General features: G+C 46.5%; 4 protein-coding genes across 12 annotated transcripts in view; 2 read left to right on the top strand and 2 right to left on the bottom strand.

Annotated features, from left to right (window-relative positions):
• AVIL (advillin) overlaps window positions 1-1,473 on the top strand; it is a 19,382-nt gene extending 17,909 nt beyond the window's left edge. For 6 of the 7 annotated variants that reach the window (XM_057557232.1, XM_057557231.1, XM_057557235.1 and 3 more), the window contains one exon: window positions 364-1,473. In XM_057557232.1, the coding sequence (XP_057413215.1) occupies window positions 364-477 (114 nt within the window). In that variant the 3' untranslated portion in view covers window positions 478-1,473. The remainder of the gene's footprint in view (window positions 1-363) is intronic. The other variant, XR_009009773.1, reaches the window with a different exon arrangement.
• Window positions 1-10,467, bottom strand: part of TSFM (Ts translation elongation factor, mitochondrial) — a 14,328-nt gene extending 3,861 nt beyond the window's left edge. Inside the window, exons 1-6 of one of the 2 annotated variants that reach the window (XM_007179702.2) lie at window positions 10,316-10,465; window positions 9,919-10,092; window positions 9,162-9,290; window positions 8,280-8,402; window positions 4,293-4,380; window positions 1,599-2,196 (exon numbers count right to left, since the gene is read on the bottom strand). In XM_007179702.2, the coding sequence (XP_007179764.1) occupies window positions 1,790-2,196; window positions 4,293-4,380; window positions 8,280-8,402; window positions 9,162-9,290; window positions 9,919-10,092; window positions 10,316-10,414 (1,020 nt within the window). In that variant the 5' untranslated portion in view covers window positions 10,415-10,465 and the 3' untranslated portion in view covers window positions 1,599-1,789. Of the gene's footprint in view, window positions 1-1,598; window positions 2,197-4,292; window positions 4,381-8,279; window positions 8,403-9,161; window positions 9,291-9,918; window positions 10,093-10,315 lie in introns of those variants that run through there. The other variant, XM_007179704.2, reaches the window with a different exon arrangement.
• A 215-nt stretch (window positions 10,468-10,682) lies between these two features.
• EEF1AKMT3 (EEF1A lysine methyltransferase 3) lies at window positions 10,683-17,760 on the bottom strand. The gene is made up of 3 exons (XM_007179708.3): window positions 17,584-17,760; window positions 17,357-17,468; window positions 10,683-12,531 (listed from the first exon to the last, which is right to left on the bottom strand). Exons 1-3 carry the CDS (start codon window positions 17,758-17,760, stop codon window positions 12,140-12,142), a joined length of 681 nt encoding a protein of 226 aa, XP_007179770.1. The 3' UTR covers window positions 10,683-12,139.
• Window positions 17,761-18,345: 585 nt separating this feature from the next.
• On the top strand, window positions 18,346-22,226 carry METTL1 (methyltransferase 1, tRNA methylguanosine). 2 transcript variants are annotated; one of them, XM_028165753.2, is made up of 6 exons: window positions 18,346-18,479; window positions 19,462-19,625; window positions 20,563-20,747; window positions 20,882-20,953; window positions 21,111-21,212; window positions 21,365-22,226. In XM_028165753.2, exons 1-6 carry the CDS (start codon window positions 18,364-18,366, stop codon window positions 21,482-21,484), a joined length of 759 nt encoding a protein of 252 aa, XP_028021554.1. In that variant the 5' UTR covers window positions 18,346-18,363; the 3' UTR covers window positions 21,485-22,226. The 2 variants fall into 2 exon arrangements, with proteins under 2 accessions (XP_028021554.1, XP_007179771.2); XM_007179709.3 differs by having other exon boundaries at window positions 20,840-20,953; window positions 21,365-22,096.
• The last annotated feature ends 494 nt before the right edge of the window (window positions 22,227-22,720 follow it).

A 22,720-nucleotide genomic window follows, 5' to 3' on the forward strand; every position in this document is an offset into this window, starting at 1 on the left:
CACATAAGGGCAGAAAGCAAGGAAAACCATCACTCGATTTAGTTCTCCATTCAGCCAAAGCCTGATGTTCAGAACTTGTACATAATATATAACCCATTTCTTGCCCTTCTGGCAAGACACTGGTGCCAGGTGGGGCTGTGAGCGAATCCAGCCAGGGCTTTCAGAGGCCAAGGTGAGACTCCACAAGCCAAAGAACTCTCCAATGAATGATTTAAGTCTATTTAAAACTTTCTGAAGAATTCATTCTACTTCCCCTTTCAAGGAACTACCTGGGACTCTCTCTTGGCCCCATTTCCCCGACCCCGTTAGCACTGACAGGTACTACGTCTTCCTTCTAACTAAGAACTTTGTCTTCTCTCTTAGAATTACCTCTCTGAACAGGACTTTGTTTCTGTGTTTGGCATCACAAGAGGGCAATTTGCTGCTCTGCCTGGCTGGAAACAGCTCCAGATGAAGAAAGAAAAGGGGCTTTTCTGAGGCAAGGCATCTGCCTACTGCAAGACCCCAGAAGAAAGCAGATAGTGCCAGTACCAGGAAGGAATTTCTCTACTAATTTCTGTCTAACATCCAGCTACTTAATGTTGATACAGTAGGCTCTGCAAATCACAGCATGTTCTCCATTTTTCTCATCCCTGCGTTCCTTAGTTGTTATATACCTAAAATGTAAGCTGCCCACTTTTTAATTTTTGTGGCCTCAGCAGAAAGCACTAAAACTGCAGGAATCTGGAGAAGTCAAAAGTAAGAGAACAAAAAAACTAAGTTTAGAGTGTTTAATATTGGGGCAAGGGCCTAAGTTTGTTTTAAATCTTAAGATCGGTATTTCCTATTTAACCCACAAAACATTGAAGTTATTCGCATATACACCCTGAAGTCAAAATCTAAATGCTCAGAACTGTATGTGCCAGAGATTTTTAAATTTTCAAATAAAGATACCTGTAAGAGCAAATAGGAGTTCTTTTCAGTATTTTGGGTCTGCCCATTATGGTAACTATTTTGTTCTACTGGGAGAAATGTCTCAGTACTGGGCAAGTAAAGAGGCACTGTTGAGTGAGCTCTCTGGATAACTGGAATCCCTGTTGACCTAAGAATGCCAAAATCTGCCTTACAGCTGTCCAGGAAACCTCAGTCCCCACCCATCCACACCCCACTATCCAGAGGAGAAACAGGGCCATGTGTTATTAATTTCAGTAATGAGGCCAGAATCAGTGTGTATACCACTGCAGAGAGCCTTCAAAGCACGCTACAGACATCAACAAATGAACCACATTTTCCAGACAACTCCAAGTTTGAGTCAACAATTCCAAAAGAATCCATGTGGCACAAGTAATGTAACTGGGGAAGTTCCAGGATAGAAGCATAGTCCAAAGCGTCACAAAGCGAAACCGAACAAGAGAGTTCTCTGTCACAGGAGTAGGATGGAACAAGGTAGACATTTTAGGGACACCATAATAAATCCGCGTTGAAGGCAGCAGCAGCACAGTTGGTGACGCCTGTTCTCCCAGACACTGTCAGTCACTTCAATGAGACCCACCTGTTGTTTTCTAAAACCTGTCACAAGTCAGGCACAAAAAAGCTAGACCCAGCATTACGCAAACAAAGAAAAGATTCTATTCTCTTTATTATGTAACAATTTTATTTAATAGCTTAACCCATGAAGTATATAATTTCATTATAAACTCAAATGAAAAACAAATGCTGGGTTTGAAGAGGCTTAGGAAATAACTCCTTTTTGTAATAATGTCCAGAGTTAAGAATAAACATTTTCTCCTGGGCCAAAAGTCTCTGGAACCTATTCAGCCTCTGCTGCCTCTTCGCCTTCTCCACATTCAAACCGCACGAAGTCTACTACAGACACCCCTTGGGGCTGCACATACTGTCCCAGTGTGATGGAGGGATCCAGCAAGTACGGCTGGGACAGCATCTTAGTTTCTGCCTCTCCCCCAGGCTCATCGTCCAGGGAGCCAACAGAGAGAGGAGCCATGCCCACCACATGCTGCCCAAGGCGGCGGCCAAGGTCTTCAAGGTTTGCTTTCCGCTCAGGCGTCTCGCAGATGACCAGGGCCCCATACTTCCCCAGCACCAGGTTGTGGAGCGAGGGGCTGTGCATTGCCCCATGGACATAAGAGCCAACATAGAACCCAGCTGGCACCTTCACCCATGCAGCTCGTTTAAGAGTCATGTTTTCTCCCAGTTTCCCTGTGAGAGAGCAAAAACAAAAAACACACTTCCAGAATACGATGCCCATGGTAGTACTAAAATACGCACAGAAGCAGCCAAGTTTGGGAGACAGTCCTCCGCACTTACACCGTGGATGTGCCGCCGAGGGAGAGGTACCATTTTCAGTGTAAACAGGAAAAGAGGCGTGGGGGGAGAGGGTGGGAGAAATGGAGTGTACTTCACAGAACACCAACGAGGCGCCACGCTGGTACTTAGAAACACAGGCTCTGGTGTCACACAAACCCTGGGCGCAGGTCTCAGTTCTGCCTCTCACTGGCTACGACCTTAGGCAAGTAACTTAATGATATAACCCCATTTACTAATTCATCAAGCCTTCATTTTCTCTTCTGTAAAATGGAGATGATGCCACTTAAAATAACCAGAGAACAGGGTTATTGGGAGAAAAAAATGCGTAAAAGAACTTATTACAGTATCTGGCACATAGTGAGTGCTCCAATCTGGCTATCATCACTACCTTAAACTCAGGCTTAGAGAGCTTAAGGAACCTGCCTAAGGCTACAGAGCTAATGTATGGCAGAGCTGGAATTAAAACTCAGATCTAGGGACTTCCCTGGAGGTCCAGTGGTTAACACTTCACCTTCCAATCCAGGGGGTGCAGGTTCAATCCCTGGTCGGGGAGCTAAGATTCCACATGCCTCGTGGCCAAAAAACAAAAATGTCAAACAGAAGAAATATTGTAACAAATTCAATAAAGACTTTAAAAATGATCCACATAAAAAAAAAAAATCTTAAAAAAAACAAAAAAACCCCCCTCAGATCTGACTCCAAACCATTTGTGTTTTTTCCCACCAAATCACCATTCCTCCCAAAAACCACTATAACTGACACAGACAACTCCTGATCATCCATTGTATCAGGAAAAAGTCCAAAACTAAAAGCCCCAGAAAATCCAAAGCCCCATGTCATCTGGTGGTTTCAGCTTCCCCTCATCAAAAATTAAAAGATAATATTTTCAGAGTTATTTATAAGAACCAAAAACAGATTCTAGTTTCCTCCTTTCTCTCAGGATGCTATCCCCTCTAACAGAAGTCCAAAGAAGCCAAAAGGTAGGTAGGGGTAGGAGAATAAACAAAGGGGTCTGGGTAAATATTCCTGAATTAGCCATAGTTATAACTAAAAGTCATAAAAGGGAAGTATCCAGAAACCAAAAGGAATCTTAAAACAGCTCAAAGCATCTACCCAATAGTTAATTCCCAGAAACTGGCAAGGCTGAAACACCCAATTCTTCCAGAATTTCTTAATAAGTTCCATACACGGCTGTCTATCTGGTTTTTCAAACATGACTCACTGAAACATCATACATACTTCAAGATGACCTGATAAAAACAGAATTGATGTCCTGACTGGAAACATCAGATGAGCAGTAAATTCCCAGCAAGCTCCAACCCCAGCCATACCTCCCTCCTTCCATCAAGGACATGTACGAAGAAGGCAAAATCCCTACTACTCCCACCGCCAATGATCCAGATACGGCTCCTATATCCAGTGGTTCTGAAAGAATGTACCTTCACAAATTCAGGATCAGATTTTTTTTTGAAGAGAGGACAAATTTCTAAACATGATGCCCTGAAATACTCCTGGATCCCTTCATAAAGAAGATGAAATGACCTCTGACGGACTATTTCCTTCATAGTGTATAGAGAGGTAGTCAACCGGAGGTCAAAAGGCCATCTCTGCCTAAAGACATGCTTTGTTTGGTCAGCACAGTGATGCCTACTAATTTTAATTAGTTGCAAACAGCTAAAAACTAAAATTTTTTTCATACAAATCTAAATTCTTTTTAAGGAATTTAAAAATTCTGATGACACTGGGATCCCATTTCCCTCAAAGTAATAACAGGTGGCTTGGTAATGGTTTTCTTCAGCAGAGTGTGAGCTTTTCAGGGTGTCCACTGCTCACTAATATCTAACACACAACCCACCTCTCACATTCAGATTATCAGACCCTTGAAGGAACGTGACCTTGTAATTCTTCATCTAGATTTGGAGGAATAACAAAGATACCAGGAGATCCAGTTATTAACCTCCAGTTTCCAGATCCTTACAAATACTCACCAATTGCTAAGGCCAGCTGATCCTTGAGAGAGCCTTCTCTCTCACGCCCAGCTGGAAGTTCAGAGAGCTCAGAGGAATTCAAGAAGCCCTAAGTGCACAAAGAAAATGAACACGAGTCAGTCTGTATAATTAAAATTACCAAGAGACTAAGCAAAAATATAGTCTATTTCTCAGAAAATGATTTAAGACAACTAAGTATAAATAGATAATGTTTTCATTAAGCCAAGAACGTTAAAAATTGCTAAGCACTCCACCCCCAATTCCATCCCAATCTGTGGCCTAACTTCTTAGAATGTAGTTTCCTAGAAATCAGAAACAATATTTTCATACAATCATAAAATGTTGAAACTAAAAGGTTTGTAGATTGTTGGTAGGAATGAAAAATGGTGCAAATCCAATGGCAGGGAATTGGACAATAGCTAACAAAACTACATACACTTTTATCCTTTGACCCTGCAATCCTTTTTCTAGAAATTTACTCTAATACACTTCCAACAATACAAAAGTACATAGGCACAAAGTTATTCATTGAGCAATTATTTCTAATTGTAAAATACTGGGAAGTCTAAATGTCCAAACAGGCGGAGTCTGGCTGAATAAACCACAGTACAGTCACAAAATGGAATACTATGCAGTTGGAAAAAAGAGAGAAAAAAAAAGATGGTCTCCACGAGCTGCTATGGAATATTTCCAGGATATATTAAGTGAAAAAAGGAAATTAAAAGAATACATACATATTATACCAACATTTGTGTAATAAATATTTGTATAAATATGCTTATTTTTGCAAAAAGGATAACCAGACATTAGTGGAGATGGTTATCTACAGGAGTGGACAGGAATGGGGTGGAAGGGAGAGGAGGGAAGACTTGTCTATGTGGTTGGGGGAGGAGGGAGGAGAGTTTTAACTTCCAGAACCTTGTTAATGTTTTACATATTCAAAAATAAAATTAAATTAACAAGGATTGGGGGTGAAAACAAACACTGACTAAACAGAAACAGAGATTGTAACTGTATTTCAAAGGAATAACACAATCTCAAAAGGGGGAAAAAAACTAATCCAAGTTACTTTTGATACAGTCCTTTGGCCACATAACTTCAAAGTAAGGACAAAAAGAACATCAAAGAAATCTTGAACTCCTTAGTAGGTTTGTTATTTGCAGTGGTCAGGGATAGTAACTCTGAAACAAAGTGTGTACCCTACAGAGAGTAAATAAGCAAACATACTGAAGTTGCTAGAAGCCAGTGTATTCACTATGAGAGAAGGAAGGTACAAATATAGAAAGGGGGAAGAAAAGAAAGAAGCCTGTGGTGCAGGATTAGAACTGAAACACACACACACACACACACACACACACACACACACACACACACACACACACACACACACACTCATTTCCTAGCTCTGCTGAAAGAGCAGAGCAGCAATGACATCTCAGTAGAATTAAGCATACCTAATGCTGCCCAGATCTTGGTTTCTAAAAACCATTCCCCCACCAGAAAGGATCAGGACCCCTTGGAGAAGTTGCCAATCCCATGGCTGGGGCAAGGAAAGTATGACATAAACCCAGAATACTCTGTTATGCCAAAAAGTACGGAAATAGTCAGAAAATAATAAGGCCATACCAAAAAGACAATGGAGCCGGCTTGCATAGCCTTGGCTTAAACTTGCCAAATCCAGGGATAATTTGAGCATTAAAATGACTAATGGACCCGCGTGCAGCAACAAAGTCCCAACACAGCCAAAAATAAATAAATAAATAAATTCATTAAAAAAAAAAAAAAAGACCGATGGATTGTATAATGAATTGTATAAAAGAAGAATCTATGAGTCAATGTTGCTACTAAGTAAATCCCTAAATAAAGAGAGGAGAAATCTCCTTATTACAATAGAATGCCACCTAATAAAACTAACACATGTGAAAGAAACTGTAAGGGTTAGAAAAATAACCATTATGCAACTATCACAGTAACAACTGATCCTGACACGAATCATCAAGGGATGCTAAAACTTTTAGGCAAAAGTTTTTTGAAGAACTGGATGTCTACACAGTCTCAAAAAAATCTCCCATACAGATTACTTACTAGTTACAAAAAAGGAACATGGTAAGTTTAGAGTGGAGAAACCTGGCAGATACTACCTTAACCAAGAGATCAAAATTAGCACCATCAATAACAAGACCACAGTCCCACCCCCCCGTCCCTCCTGATGTGATGTTCTGAGAAAAACAGAGGGTAACTTATTTAAGATTCTTACAAAAATCCATATTCTAAGTATGAAGAAACATCAGTTGAACCCAAACTGAAGGACATTCTACAAAACTGTCCTGTACCATTCAAAAATGTCAATGTAATGAAAGACAAAGAAAGGCTGAGGAACAAAGAAAGGAAACCAAACAGACATGGCAACTAATTGCAACACATGCTACTGGACTGGATCCTGGATCACAAGAAAAACTGCTAGTTGCCAAAAACTGAATGTATATTGTATATTATCTAAATAAAAATATTGTATCAATGTTAAAATTCCTGAATGTGATCATTGTACTGTGGTTATATAGGAAAATGTCCTTGTTTTTAGGAGATACATGCTGAAGGGATAAAGGGTTCTAATGTCCGCAACATACTCCCAAAAGGATAAAAAAAACAATAGTGATGACAATATGAATATAAAAAATGATAAAGTAAATAAGGCAAAATGTTAACAAATGGTGAATCTAGATAAAATTATTCTGTAGTTTACTGTAGAATACTGGCAACTTTTCTGCAAATTTGAATTTTTTTCAAAATAAAAGTTTTAAAAAGATAAAGACCAAAAGGAAAAAATTAATAAAGCTAGGGCTTCCCTGGTGGCGCAGTGGTTGAGAATCTGCCTGCCAATGCAGGGGACACGGGTTCAAGCCCTGGTCTGGGAAGATCCCACATGCCGTGGAGCAACTGGGCCCGTGAGCCACAACTACTGAGCCTGCACGTCTGGAGCCTGTGCTCCACAACAACAGAGGCTGCGATAGTGAGAGGCCCGTGCACCACGATGAAGAGTGGCCCCCGCTTGCTGCAACTAGAGAAAGCCCTCACACAGAAACAAAGACCCAACACAGCAAAAATAAATTAATTAATTAATTTAAAAAAAAATTAATAAAGCTAAAAGGGACCAAAGTCCCTTGTTACAGATAATGAAACAGAGGCACAGTAAAGTAAGTGAATAGCTCAGGGTCACAAACAGCTACTGGCAAACTCAAGATTAGAATTTCTACTTCAAGTGACTCATCTATTCAGTACAATTCTAAAAAATAATCTCAACATAGTTTTCCATGTAATATGACTATTTAATGCCAGTAATAATTAACATTTACCATAAGATCTCAAAAGAAAGATAAACAGAAGGAAAAGGGTGGTACTAAACAAAAAAATTGTTGTGAGTAGTTGGTTCATTTTTGCCTTGGCAATAAGGATGGATCAAAGGCATACTGATACAATTCCTTCCTTGATCCTTCTATAGATAAGAATATGCTTAGTCTCCTAAATTGTGCCTTCTCCAGTATCTACATTTAGAAATCCTTTCCTCAGGCCATTCTAGATTTCTGAACACAAAGCTTCACCTGATTTGATGGACTGTATTCCACTGGCATTCATTCATTCATTCAACAGAGCCCCAAGCAAGTGCTGGGCCCACTCCTCATGCACCAGAGACACCCTAGTGAAAAGACAAATCTCCTGCCTTATGAAGCTTACATTCTATTGGGGAAGGCAAACGAGAAATAAATAAATTAAAATGTAATATATAAGAACTATAACAACAGATTTTAAATGAAGCAAAATAAGGGGATAGAGCAATAGGAGGAAGGTATTCCTCTCCAGAGAGATAACATTTAAGCAGAGACATGAAATAAGGAAGTGAGACATAAGAATGTCTGAAAAAATGGAATAGCAAAGACCTTAAGAGTGGAGGAACAAATCCAGCATGTTGGAGACAACCCCAAAACTCACTTTACTATATGTGGACAGTTGATCCGTTAGGCTCTGACAATGCAACAGGGTTCCCAGGGCTACTTGCTGGACCAACTGTTGAAATTTTAAGTTTCTGGAAACAAAATCTGTCTCACAGTTCACCTGTGGGAACAAATTGATGTTGCTGTATAAGCTGTTTACTAATAGTCTGTTTACTAATAGCTGTTTACTAAAAGTGCCTTAAAGCAAGGTATTGATAAAACAGGCAGCAGATGCAACAAAACAGAAATAAATGTCTCTAGGATTAAATCCACAGTTCCTCTACTAGCTTGAGGCCAGAAACTGAATGAAGTGATTCCTGCTGTGCCAATGAGTTAGCAATAACCTGCGCATTCACAGGACGGTTCCATAACGTCCCCCAAAGGATTCACTACAAGTTCACCACCTGCCTGTGGCACATGCCATAATCGCCTCATTCCCTAGGCTCCTCCGACACCAAACCACTTTTGTTTATCAGCTTGTTTATCTCTTCTCTCGCTCTAGACTAATCCACATCTGATTCTTCACCAACTGGGCCCCTAAACCTCCTCTAAAACAGCTGCTCGCTGTGCATCATCTAATTAGTATAATTCCTAGCTTTAAAATCTAACTATTCCAGGAAACAATCAGTGACGAGGTGTAAGGCCACAATGGACTCACATTTAGGAATACCAGTCTACACTACTAGGCCTTTTCTCACCCACAACCTGTGCATTTCTATACTTAAATGAATCCATAGCTGGTAATTGGGGTCTCAAGGGCTTAATTCTAACTAGCTTTTATGGTTCTCAAACACCTCTTCTTTAAGAATGCAAAGGGTCTACCACAAAGCCTACACCCAACGGACAGCTGTTCCTGGCATCTGGAACTCTGACAACTCACCTCTACTAACACAGTCGTGTTTCCTTCCTGCAGCAGCCCAATCAGACCTTCTTTGGTCTTCCTTCCATGGAGCCTGGCAGCTTTACTCCAGCCCTCCTTCTGGGCCTGTTTGTGGAGCCAGCTCTCTGCCTATAAAGAAAAAAGATAAAGGGCAGATGACAAAGGCACAGAATTTAGAACAGAATGGGGCTCTAAAATACCTCAGGTTCCCCAATTCTTTCTCCTTCCCCTCAGCCCTACAAGAGAAACTACTCTATCATTTACTGGCAGCCTACCACTAAATGACAAACAGTGGGCATCGTGCCTGGTGTTTTGGATAAGTCTAATCTTCACAACAACGCTATGGGGCATATAGTACTATTTTCTTTATATAAAAAAGAACAATGCAACTCTGAAATATTAAGTAAGGTGTCCAAGGTCACAGGATTAGTGTGAGGATACCACGATCTGGGTCTTGGTCGTCGCTCTGACTCCAAAGCTCCCACGAGCCCTTTCAGCCCCAAGCAGCAGGAAACCTCAGAGCAGCCTGGCATGGAATAGTTTGTTAGCCGTGCGACCCCGAGTCAATTGCTTCGACATAGGTAAGAGTCAAAGGATGAGATTGTCACTTAAGTCAGAATCCTATCTAGGACTCTGTCATTATGGGTCACTGGGCAGCAGATCTGACTTCTACGCGACCTCCCAAACGCACTGGGGTCGGGCCCCAGTACCCCACTCCCACCCCCGCGCCAGCTCCCCTCTACTTCCTCCCCCACACCTGTTTGAGATCCCCGCCACAAATCTCCAGAGCCTTCTTGCAGTTTACAAAGGAGTAGCCCGTTCTCCGCCGCAGCTTCATGAGGAGCTCCTTGCTGGAAGCCGAGGAGGACAGCCAGGGCCCAGCGTGAAATGTATGCCACGGTTGGGGCGACTGAAGCAGAAGGGGTCCCGCCTGGAGGGAGTAAGAAGGCATGAGAAGCAGGAAGCAGCGAGGAGCTCGTGGGGTGGGAGCACGTCGGCCGGGAGGCGCCCTTAGGAGAGACAGACCCAGGGGGTGGGGGAAAGGCAGCGCCCGGACGCTACACCGCGAAGAGGGACCGAGGTGCGGGGAAGGGGGAGATGGAGCCGAACGCAGCCGGGGGAAGGGGAGGGAGCGTGCCCGGCGCACGGGAGACCTGCAAGGAAGGCAGAACGGGGCCGGGGCCAAGAGCCCTCACTGGGCAGCTCCCGGCCCGCGCGACCAGACAGAGGCGCAGGGACCGCAGCAGCGACATCTTTACGGGGGCCGTACACTGTTGCCGCACCGGTGAGGCCACGGGCCTACGGCATAGCGGCGGGGCCAAAACTCTCCACCGGAACGCGCCAAGCGGAGATGGCGCCACCTGCTGTCCGGAGGGCGCATTCGCCTCCCCTACTTGGCGTATTGAGACTACATTTCACAAGGGAATTACCCCCCGCAGGTAAAATAACGGAAAGCATGAGACAGAATTGTCACAAAATAACAATACAAGACACGTGGTAACACTTCATGTTTATTTCCAATGTACTTTCATATTCATTATCCATTTATGACTCATGACAAACTTGTGAGGTAGTTGGGTGGGTTCAGAAGTTTGGCCAAGGTCACATAGGGAGGAGGAGTAAGTATTTGCTGAATGAACAAAAATATTTGATGAACACAAACTGTGTGCCAGGAACCATAGCCCTGCCCTCCAAGGTAATCTAATGGTGAGAAAACAGGGAGCAGACAAATGATCACACAAGACAAGGTAAGCCTCACAAGACGAACAGTTAGTTAAAGCGTCTCAAGGGAGAAAGAAATCATATTCAAACAGGAGGCTCAGGAAAAGCTTTTTTCAGGAGAGAAGCTAAGGGTAATGAAGATTTTGAGAGGTAGAAATAGCCCTTCCAGGCAGGGAATCATCAAAAAGAATGAAGGAAGAAGGCAGGGAATCTTGGTGTGGATTCAGGGAACAAAGAGTAGACCTTTTGTAATTTGGCCAGAGGTTGCAATACATGTAGGAAGCCAGTAGGAAATGAAGTAGAAGGATAATTTGGGATCACACGGGACACACTGAGTACCAAGCAGAAGAGCTTATTCTTGCTTCTGTTGGGCAGCAGCAGAAGCTAATCAGAGCTGATTTTGGAAGATCACCAGAGTTTACAAAATGGTTTGAAGGGGAGTGAATGGAGGCCAGGAGGCCCCAGGAGGTGATGTGTGGCCCAAGGAGTAAGTCAGGAGAGCCCCCATCAGAGGCCCCACAGTGGGAGGAGAAAAGAGGTGAAGGCAAAACACATTAGGAAGGAAGGACTGACAGGGACTGGAAACCTAAAGAAAAATCAAAGAGAACCTGGTACTTAGTGATCAGGGCTGCAACTCCAAAAAGAGTGAAGGAGCTAAGGTCCAAAGGACAGCTCTGCTGCCTATCCCCAACTTCAGGGCTGGGAGGACTTGACCCAGTTAGAGCCATGGTTCCACCAGACTATCTCTAGAAGCAAGAAGTGGGTGGTCAGAGGTTTCTTGCTTCCCAGCCCCCCAGTAAAAGCCCGAGTTCTCTGGATGCAGAAGAGATCTTCAATGCTTATTTATTTTCCTTTTTAAAAAAATTCCAGTAGAATCTGGGAAAAAAATCATCCATTCTGTATAAAAAGACAACAGCAGGACTAGACAGGATCATGACTGTCTCTCTGCAGCCACTGTTCACACATCCCACTTACCTCCCCTTCCCCTAAAATCCTGGATACCCTCCCATCTTCCTCTGCTGAGAACAGGAACTGGGAATTTCCTTTGCACTCTAGCCCAGTACAGCTAGGGCTCTAGTATGCCTAGCACGTAGCACCTCCCTGCACCTGCCCAAGAGTATCTCAGGAAACAAAAAGCGAAGGAGGAAAGACAGCAGCAAGGGAAATCCATCGTTTTTGGTCCTTATGTTTATAGCTCTGGACATATGGCAGTTCCTTCATTAGAACAAGGTGTTCAGAGGAGCAGATGGGTGACATCAAGCAGGTCTTGGTCCCCTGTGCCTGGCCCTATAGATGTTAACATTCTCATTCTCATCCCGCTGGGCCAGCTCCAGTTGGAAATGCTGGGGCAGGAGGTGCTGAAAGAAGCTCTCTGTCCCGTGCTCCTCTCTCATCTTGGAAGCCAGATAGACGGTACCATGGGGCCCGCACAGGTGTTGGAGGGTCCCCAGCAGCAGTGGGAAGGTGGGCTCCAGATACACGATATCAGCCCCCAGCACCAGGTCATAGTCTCCAGGGAAGACATGCTGGTCAATCCCCCAGGACAAGGCGCGGACCTGGGCCCGGCCTCCAGCCGGCACATTGGCCTGGACGTTGCCCTGGATCTGTTCTAGGACCAGGGGCAGGTCAGTGATGGTAACATCACCCCCTGAGAGAGAGGAAGGAGGAGAAATGCAAGTCAGAGGGACCAACCAAGGGGTTTCGGCTCCTGCCCAGAAGGTCCAGAGACCTCAGGGCTTAGAGGATAATGTTTGGACAGCCCAAAGTCCACACTTTGAGTTTTAGTTGCCCTAACCTCAACCTCAACCACAGCCATCTCATTACTCTACATTCTACAACATCAACATTCTCTCTAAGCTAATCTTCAACCTCTCTGCCCAACACACGACAATTAGATGTCAGCAGAAGCCTGGGCAGGACTAAGCTGGAGGTGGGCTGCGCACCCACCCCCTACTGACACAAACCAGCCCTCATGGATCTGGAAAGCTTCCCAGAAGACATGACCTCAGCAAGCCTTAAAGGACAAGGAGGAGTTAGTCAAGTGGAGCTTCCCAAGCAGAGATCAGAGAGTACAAAGGCCTGGTTGCGAGAGAGCACAGTGTATTCAAGGAAGGCTGGATCTCAGAGGATGTGGAAGGGAAGAGAAAAGTGTCAAGACATGAGAGTACAGAGGAAAATGATTATGACATGCTAAGGAGATTCAGGCTTGATCCTGAGAGCAACAGGTTTTAAGGGCAGAAGCAGAGGGTGAAGATGATTAGATTAGGACTTCAGAAAGCTTCGTTCATGCAGTAAAAATATTTATTGAGCATCTACTAAGTTCTGGGGGTACAGGAGTGAGTAAAACAAAACCTTGGCCTTCCTTGAGTTTTGTTATAGAGGTAGAGACAAATGAGGTAATGCAAAACTATTTAATCACGATCATGGTGATTATTACAGAAAGAGAAAATACTCAGAATTCATTCATTAATATTCATTATGTGCCTATATGCCAGGTGCTGAGAATACAGCAGTGAACCAATCAGACAAAATCCCTCTGCTCCTGGGGCTTACAGTCTAGTGGCAAGAGACCTACAACAACAAACAAAATGAAACAAACAAAACACACTGTAAGTCAGATGGTAATAAATGCTATGCTGAAGCATTAAGCAGGGAAGGAGGATAAGAAATGCTTGAGGGACAGGGCAGGAATGTCATTTTAAATTGGGTAGTTAGGGAAAGCCTCATGGAGCAGATTATGTTTGAGTAAAGACCTGAAGGAAGTGATGGAGCAAACTCTGTGGGTCTCTCAGGTTAAGATGTACCAAATGAGGGACTAGCAAGTGTAAAGACCGTGAGGCAGGAGTGTGCCTGGCAAGTCTAAGGACCAGCAGGAAGGCTAGTAGCTGGAGCAGAGTAAGTGAGAGAAATAATAGTAGGGGCCAGATTCTAGGCAGGGCAGCAATGTCTAGGAAAGTGGTCAGATCCTGAATATATTTTGAAGGTAGAGTCAATAGGGTTTGCTGACAGATTAGATATGAAATATTGGGAGCGGGGGGTTGAGGATGGCTCCAAGATATTTGGCCTGACCAACTAGAAGACTAAGTTGTCATTTATTTAGGTGAGGAAGGCTGCAGAAGGAGCAGGTATGGACAGGAAGATCATGAGTGCATTTCTGGGCACATTAAGCTTGAGATGTACATCAGACAACCACAGGAAGATATCGAGTAGGTAGCTGATTATACAAACAAATCTGGAGATATAAATGGGAGGGTCATAGAGTCATCAGCATGGAAAGGGCATTTAAAGCCACGAGGTGATGGAACTGCTTGGGAGTGAGTGTAGACAGAAAAGGGGAGGGGTCAAAGGACTGCTCCTGAACCCTGGCGTGCTCAGACTTTCAGTTGTGAAGAAGAACAGGAACCAACAAAGGAGAATGGAACAAATGCCAGTGAGGTGGGTAGAACCCAGAAGTGTGGTGCCCTGGAAGCCAAAGGAAGTGTCTTCCAAGGAGGAGGGAGAGACAAACACTGCCAAGTCCAGTAAGGTGGGCTCATAACTGACTCTTGTACTTAACAACATGGAGTCAGAAGTGAAGCTCACAACCTTTCTGGAGCAACTGGAGTGGAGGGGGCAGGATGGGCTGGGGAGGGGGGTAGAATCTAGAATGGAATTGAGGAAACAATAGGAAGAGAGGAATGACAATGAGCATTAACTTTTTTGAGTTTTGTCATAAAGCAGAGCAGAGAAATGGAGTGGTAACTGGAGGGATGTGTAGAACCAAGAGTTTTTTTCTGATAGGAGAAATTACAGCATATTTATGTGCATAATACACACAAACACACATATGGAATGATCCAGAGAGAAGGGAAAACGGATAATGCAGGAGAGGTGGGGGAGCAGGGTGTTTGCAGGAACAGTGTCTTTAGGTAGATGAGAAGGTTTGGGGTCTCATGACACACACTTGACCTTAACTAGGAGCACAGCACGTCTGCCATGGTAACAGGAGAGAAGGCAGTGCAGACAGACACAGACACAGCTGGGGGAAGAGATGCTGTGATAAGAACATGTGGATATTTTCTATGAGAAAAAAGAAGCGATCAGAAGAGCTAGGAAACAAAGTCATCAGCTGAGGAGACATTTGGAAGTTTGAAGGGCAAAAAGATAAGAAACAAGATGTTTAGGAGAGCAGAAGAATAAGTGGGTGAGGGAAGGGTAAGAGGCTAGCTGGGCAGCGCTTAAGGATGCATCTGAGGATAGTGACAACAAATTTAAAATGAAACCAGGGACTTCCCTGGCGGTCCAGTGGTTAGGACTCTGTGCTTCCACTGCAGGGGGCACGGATTGGGGAACTAAGATCTTGCATGCTGCGAGGAGCAGCCAAAATAAATAAATAAAATAAAACCAGTCAGCACGGTTGTGTGTATTATACTAGGAGGGCCTAGGGGTGAGAGTGTCCAGGAGGTTTTCCCTTGGTAGTGACGTTTGAGCTGAGCGCTGAAGAAGGCATATGCATTAACCAGGTGGTACAAGGGTTCCAGACATAGAGTACAGCCAGTGGGAAGGCTCCAAGGAAGGGGACATCGAGATAGGCTTGAGGAACTGATAGGAGGGCACTAGGTAGCACGAGGAATACAAGAGGGAGAGGGAGAGGCACAGAAAGAGGCTAGAGGGAGACGCAGGGCCTTGGAGGCCATGCCAAAGGGGTTAGTTCTATCCTGAAAGCAACAAGAAGCCATTGAAAGATGGGGAAGAGATGCTGAAAGATCACTCTGCCAGCCGGGTGGAATGGGCAGAGGTCTAGGTGTGGGCAAGGGGTAGAAGCAGGAAGACCATTTTGACTAATTGTAGCCTTCTAGGCAAGTGATGGTGACAAGGACTGGGGAGCCATCAGTGTGGATGGAGAAACAGGAGATTCAAGAGAGTTTTAGGAGATAAATCCGTCGGACTTGGATAATGGAGTTGGGGGTGAGAAAAAGGGACGTGTCAATTGTGGGTCTAGATTTCCCACTGGGTGGATGGTAATTTGATTCACTGAGATGGGGAAGGCTGAGGGAGAAACAGGTTTGGTGGCGGAAGAGCACAAGATCTAGTTTGGGCAAGCCAAACTTCCCCATAGGGAAGCTCGAAGACACTTGTGAAAATCCAGGGAAAAGATGGCAGTGGCCTGAGCTAGAGATGGAGGGAAGAGGAATAGACAACTGGGGAAGTATTAAGTTCATATGACCCAAAGGACTCACTGATTGCCAGGATGAGAGGGGAGAGGGCAACAGATGAGAATGACACCCAGATTTCTGACTCGGAAGCAGAATAGGGAGCAAAAGAAGGAGAAGCCAGTCTGGGAGCAAGTGAAAGATGTTTCCATCCATATTACACCCATTTTTCTCCCATTTTAGCATAGCTGCCCACTTCTCATCCACCCATTCCTTCATGGAAAGCTGCTGTTGACACTCCCTCGGTTCTGTCTGAGCCTGCTATGTTCATACTCCTCATCTGACAGAGCTTCTCCCTGATGGGTTCCCAGAGAGTCAAGGGAGACATGGCCAGAGCATGTCCACTGCTCTGCACATACCTCGCCATAGTTCTCATCTAGTAACATCTTCCCCCATCTTCACCGCTAGACCATAAACTCCTTGGGGAGAGGAAATCTGTCTTACTCATTGTTGTATCCCAATACCTAGCACGATTCTTGGCACATAGAGGACTCCAAATACCTGTTGGTTGGATGAAAAGAAGAATGCCTGCCTCTGGGAAGACTTCCCTGAATGTGTTTTCTGTTATGTCCCTATGAACAAGGACATGTTAATTTGCATTCCTAGGGAGATGACATCATAAATGTTTTTAAAGGAATGTTTTTGGTGTGAAGTTTTGCCTGCCCATTAGATTATAAACTAAGGAACCGTTTCCTTTGTAGTTTTTGGTTCTTGACAAAAATGGAGCAATATTTTCCTTACCTTTTCCTTTCCCAAGTCTGCAGTGCCTAATTCCTACCCCACTTCCCACAAAGCACACCCTGACCCTCAGAAACTCATAAGCTTGTTCCTCCCAAGCAATGAAAACCTAAAGAATCAAAAATATATTCACAATGAAGTCATAAATTACTCATGAGGTTTAATACCTGCAGATTGCTCCCCCTACAGGATACACCCTTTTATGCATTTTGACAGAAGACCATATATAAAGCAAAGGAGATTTTTCCTTGTAAATCTCCATGAAATCACAAAGAGCAAAAAGGTAGGAAAAACTCCTTCTACTAAGGCCTGCCCGATTTTTATTCCTTGCCCCCAAATCAACCACCTTGGGTGCTCTGACAGCCAATCAGCGCTGTCTGGCACACAGGAGCAAGTAGGGGCACACACACACACAAAAGTTTGTTAGAAAGAAGGGCCTAGGCTGGTTCCAAACCACTCCCCTCTCCCAAGAACCCAGGAAGTGACAACTTCTCCATATCCCCGTCCTCCCCCCAACTCCCTCCCACCGCAAAGCTCACGCACCCTGCAGCGCTGCCAAGATACCCACGATGCCCGTCCCAGCGCCCAGTTCGATCACTTTCTTGCCTCGGAAATCCACATTCTGACTCTCGAAATAGTTGCACAGGCTTAGAGCCTATGGGAGAAAAGAGAGAAAAGATAAGACTGTAGCGGGGATGCCCCATATGGGAAAGCGAGAGTCCGGGGTCTGACCTTCCGCGGACCCTAGCCCAGAGCCGCTCACTCCTCACCGCGTCCCACACGTGCGCTGCCACCCCGAGGCGGGACCCGAAGTTCTCCGTGATGCTCAGCACGTGCCCACAGAAGTAGAACCGGCTCTTCTCCGAGTAAGAGTCGGCGAAGAGTCCGACCTCCCGTGGGAACACGGATTCAGGCTCTGATTCAGGATCTGGGCGGGGGTCCGCCATCTGGCCGCGAGAGTGCCCGGACGCCGGCCAGTGCTCGGATCCCGGATCGTGGGGGTTGAGGACCGCGGGCCGTCTCGGCTGCCCAGTGGCACCGAGCCCCGCCTCCCCGAGTTTGCCCTCCTTCCTCCAGTTTGACTTCCTGGAGGTGGAATGAGGAGCTGCCTCCCTAGCTCCGGTCCCCAGTGCACACACGATGGGACTCACGCCGGACCACGGGGGTCAGACCCGGTCGACTGCTCGGCGAGCGGGAGAAGGGGAGAGGAGGGAGGATTAATTCACCGTAGGAAGCGGGGTCCCTGGACCCCTCTCACCTGCGGGGTGCACGGGGGCCTGCAACCGGGGTGGTAACCCAGACCAAACAGAAGCAGGCTAAGGAAAGAGGCTGGGTGCGGGTCTGGCCTTGCCAGCCCAGTTAAAGACCAGCGGCGCGGAGGCGCCCTCCCGCGCGGCCCCTCTGCGGTCCTCCCTGCCCAGCCCGGCAGAATTCACTCCTGGGGCTTTAAGGGGTGGGCTCTGCTCACTACGTGCCTTCGTGCGTCATTCTCGTGCGCCCTGAGCCTCGGTCTCCACGTGGGTTCGGTGGTTAAACCCGGGCTGGGGATCATGGCGGGAACGGAGACTGGGGACGCCGCAGCAGGAGCCGAGGCCCCTCAGCCTCAGAAGCGCTACTATCGGCAGCGGGCTCACTCCAACCCCATGGCGGACCATACGCTGCGCTAGTGAGTGAGCAGGGCAGGGGCGAGCGGGGGAGGGAGAGGAGGACAGAATTCTCAGAGTAGCCCGGAAAAGCGATTGTGCTGGGACGGTTGGAGGGTTTAGAGTAGGCTCGGGAGGATCAGCTGGGTGACGTCAGTTTGCGGAGGGTGGGTCGGGGAGATTGGGCAGAGGGCGGAGTTGGCGGGTTGGGAGGGGGCGTGGCGTTCTGGCCGAAGGCTGGGTAGGGTTGCAAGTCTGGGAAGAGAAAGAAATTGTTACTGAGACTAGAGTAATGGAGGCCGAATGTCGTTTCCATCTTTCAGTTTCATCTGTGGGATTTAAAAAAAGACATTTGGGGGGAGGGATTAATTGGGAGATTAGGATTGACATATACACTACTATATATATAAAGTAGGTAACTAATAAGAACCTACTGTATAGCACAGGGAACTCTACTCAATACTCTGTAATGACCTATATGGGGAAAGAATCTAAAAAACAGTGGATATATGTATATGTATAACTGATTCACTTTGCTGTACAGCAGAAACTAACACAACATTGTAAATCAACTATACTCCAATAAAAATTAATTTTAAAAGAAGACAAACTTATACACAATCCTGCCCACACCTTACTCCATCCTCTTCCCGCAAAGAACTTCAACAAAGCAAAGTCCCTATGCCTTAGGCAGCCAATCTCTGGGACAAGGGGAACTTGAGCCCCAGAAAGGAGAGCTGCCCAGCCAGAGTCACATCAACCCTGGAAATGGAGACAGGCAGATCAGCAATCATGGGCCTCATGATAGGCCTATGATTCACACAGGGGGGTTAAGGGTGGTTTCCATTGTGCTTCCTAGAGGCCAAAGGGCCCGCTCTTACAGAATTTTTGAGAAACCCTCCTCTCATCCATCTCCCACCCTCACCCATCCACCCACACACACAGTACTGCTTCTGCAATGGTATGACCAACCTTCTCATGTTTCTCACGTCTTCTCTCCAATAGCCCTGTGAAGCCAGAGGACATGGATTGGTCTGAGCTATACCCAGAGTTCTTTGCTCCACTGACTCAAAATCAGAGCCACGATGACCCAAAGGATAAGAAAGAAAAGAGAGCTGAAGCCCAAGTGGAGTTTGCAGACATAGGCTGTGGCTATGGCGGCCTGTTAGGTAACACTCTGGCCCTTTCTCTGGGGCAAGGAGAGGCAACGCCTAGGTTCTGCCAACTCAGCAGGTTTGGGGGTGGGGGCATAGTTGGCCTTTCCCCTTCGGACCAGACATTGGTGCTGTGACATCAGTGTGGAGAACCTCCACTTTCCCTCCACTCTGGGTCTGTGGCCTTTGCCCTGGAGAAGGGAGGGGGCTGCCTCAAAGCCTCTTAGAAATTGGATTGTCTTGTCTGGCCCTGCCCCTGGCCCCAGTCCCTACGTGAGCCATTTCACCTGCCAGGTGCCGGGTCAGTGAGCTGGTCAGCACAAGCGTCAGAGATTAGTCGCTGTGGCCAGTGATCCTGAACTGTCTTTCTCAGGGATTCCACCACCACCCCTCCCCCTCCCCCCTTCCTCACCAGAACTCATTCCTTCTCCGTGCTCATATTTTCGAATTTCTCTTGTGTTGTCTGTATTGTCCCAGCCATACATGCTGGACCAACTTCTCTGTTTTTAGATCTTCCATAGAAATAACAGCATGACAGAGAGGAAGCGCATGGTACTTGGTGGCGGAAAACCATGGTTCAAGTTCTGATTCTACCTCTTCTTAGCTCTGTGACTTCGGGCGTTTCCGACCCTCAGTTTTCTCATCTTTGCAATTTACCACAGAATGTAATCAGGATTAAATGAGACAATGTGTGAAAACACTGTGAAGACTTTAAAGCACATGCAAAGATACATGTATTCCCAGGCCCTCCCACTTCCAGTCCTGGTGACTTTTTTTGGGTCTCCCCCAGCCCACTCCTCCAGCACAGAGCCATCCATACAGGTAGCTCTCTTGCCACACTTGTCATTACTGGTTTTGGTAATTGCAGATTGAGGCTTCCTTTCCTGTGTTGACTCCTTTGTATATCCTGCAAGTATGAGGTTGATGATTCCATTCCTATTTCTGTGTCCAGTGGAACTGTCACCGCTGTTCCCAGACACGCTGATTCTGGGTCTGGAGATCCGGGTGAAAGTCTCAGATTATGTGCAAGACCGGATTCGGGCCCTACGAGCGGCTCCTGGAGGTGGTTTCCAGAACATCGCCTGTCTCCGTAGCAATGCCATGAAACACCTTCCTAACTTCTTCCGCAAGGGCCAGGTGGGGAGGGGCACCCATGGGTTAGGCTGGTAAGCAGGTGGGGCATGGAGGCCAGGCTCTCACAACCCTGTTGGTACACGTCTGTCTCACAGCTGACAAAGATGTTCTTCCTCTTCCCTGACCCACATTTCAAGCGGACAAAGCACAAGTGGCGAATCATCAGTCCCACACTGCTGGCAGAATATGCCTACGTGCTGAGAGTTGGGGTGAGTCGAGAGTGGGAGGGAGGATGGGGTCAGGGGCCTAATAAGGGACCTTCCACTAAGAATTCAATGGGGGTGCATTTAGGACTCACCACCACCCCCGTGATCCTGCTGCTCAGTTGCATGCAGCCCCCTATCTAAGGTGACTTTGCCTACGCAGGGGCTGGTATATACCATAACTGATGTGCTGGAGCTACATGACTGGATGTGCACCCATTTTGAAGGGCACCCCCTGTTTGAGCGTGTGCCTCTGGAGGAGCTGGTAAGTAGGGGGCCTAAGGGAAATTGCAAAGATTTCTGGAAAGGTCCTTTCCAGAGTGGTTCTGTATTCTTTGAATCTAGCTTAATGCCAGGAGGATGGGATGGGTGTCTTGGGACCAGGGCAAGGACTTATTGAACCCTTCCTTCTCCCAGAGTGAAGATCCCATTGTGGGACATCTGGGCACCTCGACCGAGGAGGGAAAGAAAGTTCTACGCAATGGAGGAAAGAATTTCCCAGCCATCTTCCGAAGAATACAGGATCCCACCCTCTAGGCAGTGACCCCCAATCCTACCCTTCCTGATCACTGACTTTGCCTTTGCTGACTTTGCCTTAGTTGGACCCCATCTTCCAAGGACTGGAAAGAAGACTGGGCCCTTGGACCTTCCCAGCTGAGCCTGCTAGGGCTGAGCGGCAACAGTCTCTCAAAGAAGTTGAGGAACTGCCCAGGGCAGAACCCTGGAGTTCATGACCATCCCTGACTCCTCTCACCTTCTTACCCTTCCAGTGGCAGCAGAAAGCAAAAGCAGCTGACTGGGAAGGTCAAAAGGCCTTGGACCAGAAGGGATCTTTGGAAGGGAGTGGAGTCTTGCTCTCCCTTAGCAGTCCCTTCTCCTGGGATTTCTCCTTCTCAGCTGGAGTGAAGAACGCAGTTCTCCACTGTCCATCTAAACTGCCTGCTAAGCTCAAATCAACTGCCCACTCGTGTTTACTTTGCAGTTCAGGGGGTAACGTGTATGTGTGCACATCCCATGCTGCTGTTTCTCAGGAAAGGCTAGAGTGTGTATCACTCCTGTCCTCTCCCTGCCTAAGACTTGACCTGTGGAATCTGTGTTCCATTTGTTGTTGCTGTCTCTGGAGATCCTGGGAGGGTGTGGTGGTGGAGACCCTCTCCTTCATGTTGACCTTTGCTTTGATTCCAGAACTTCAGAGCTGACTTGCTGACACAGAGCATGCCAGGGCCGGGGGCACGGGAGTGAGGAGCAGACAGGTGAACTGGGGAGGATTCTGAGGCTAAAAGTGGAAAGGGGCTGCTGACTAGAAAGCCCCACAATGGGGACTGAGGCAGCTGGAGATTCAGAGCACTCGCTTAGCCCTTGCTCTGTCCAGGAGCCCAGATAAATCTCTCAACTTTTATAATTTGCAAAAAGTTCCTTCATTTCTGCTCCTCAAGCCCCAAATTACCATGGCTGGAAGGACAGGGCTTGTTGACGGAAAAGACCAACCCCCCTTCCCAAGGAATAAAGATGAAGGCTCCTGGAACCATCTTAACCCATTAACCCACCTGCTATCTGCCCAGTGTCAGGTACAGGGGGAGGGGGAGATGTAGTAATGCAGGAAAATTGTGCTCACATACCAAAAAGGTGCATCCCGATGAGCCTGGAATCTGAGGACAGCTACAGCTGTGCCTCTTCCCTGCTTCCCTTCCCGGAGGAGCTGGAGGATGGGGAATTCCTGAGGATGGGCCCCAGTGGGCCTAGCTCCCTGAGGAAGTGATGGGAATACCAGGG

Source organism: Balaenoptera acutorostrata, chromosome 11, assembly GCF_949987535.1.
Source record: "Balaenoptera acutorostrata chromosome 11, mBalAcu1.1, whole genome shotgun sequence".
NCBI classification, from domain to species: domain Eukaryota; kingdom Metazoa; phylum Chordata; class Mammalia; order Artiodactyla; family Balaenopteridae; genus Balaenoptera; species Balaenoptera acutorostrata.

Bases quoted from the DNA above. Each gene is read 5' to 3' on its own strand.
- EEF1AKMT3 (XM_007179708.3), bottom strand. From the start codon at position 17,760: ATGGCGGACCCCCGCCCAGATCCTGAATCAGAGCCTGAATCCGTGTTC. The intron at 17,469-17,583 runs GTGAGGAGTGAG...TTTCTCCCATAG, and splicing joins CAGCGCACGTGTGGGACGCG to GCTCTAAGCCTGTGCAACTA. The intron at 12,532-17,356 runs GTGCGTGAGCTT...CCTCTCTCTCAG, and splicing joins TATCTTGGCAGCGCTGCAGG to GGGGTGATGTTACCATCACT.
- METTL1 (XM_007179709.3), top strand. From the start codon at position 18,364: ATGGCGGGAACGGAGACTGGGGACGCCGCAGCAGGAGCCGAGGCCCCT. The intron at 19,626-20,562 runs GTAACACTCTGG...TTCTGTGTCCAG, and splicing joins TGGCTATGGCGGCCTGTTAG to TGGAACTGTCACCGCTGTTC. The intron at 20,748-20,839 runs GTGGGGAGGGGC...TCTGTCTCACAG, and splicing joins ACTTCTTCCGCAAGGGCCAG to CTGACAAAGATGTTCTTCCT.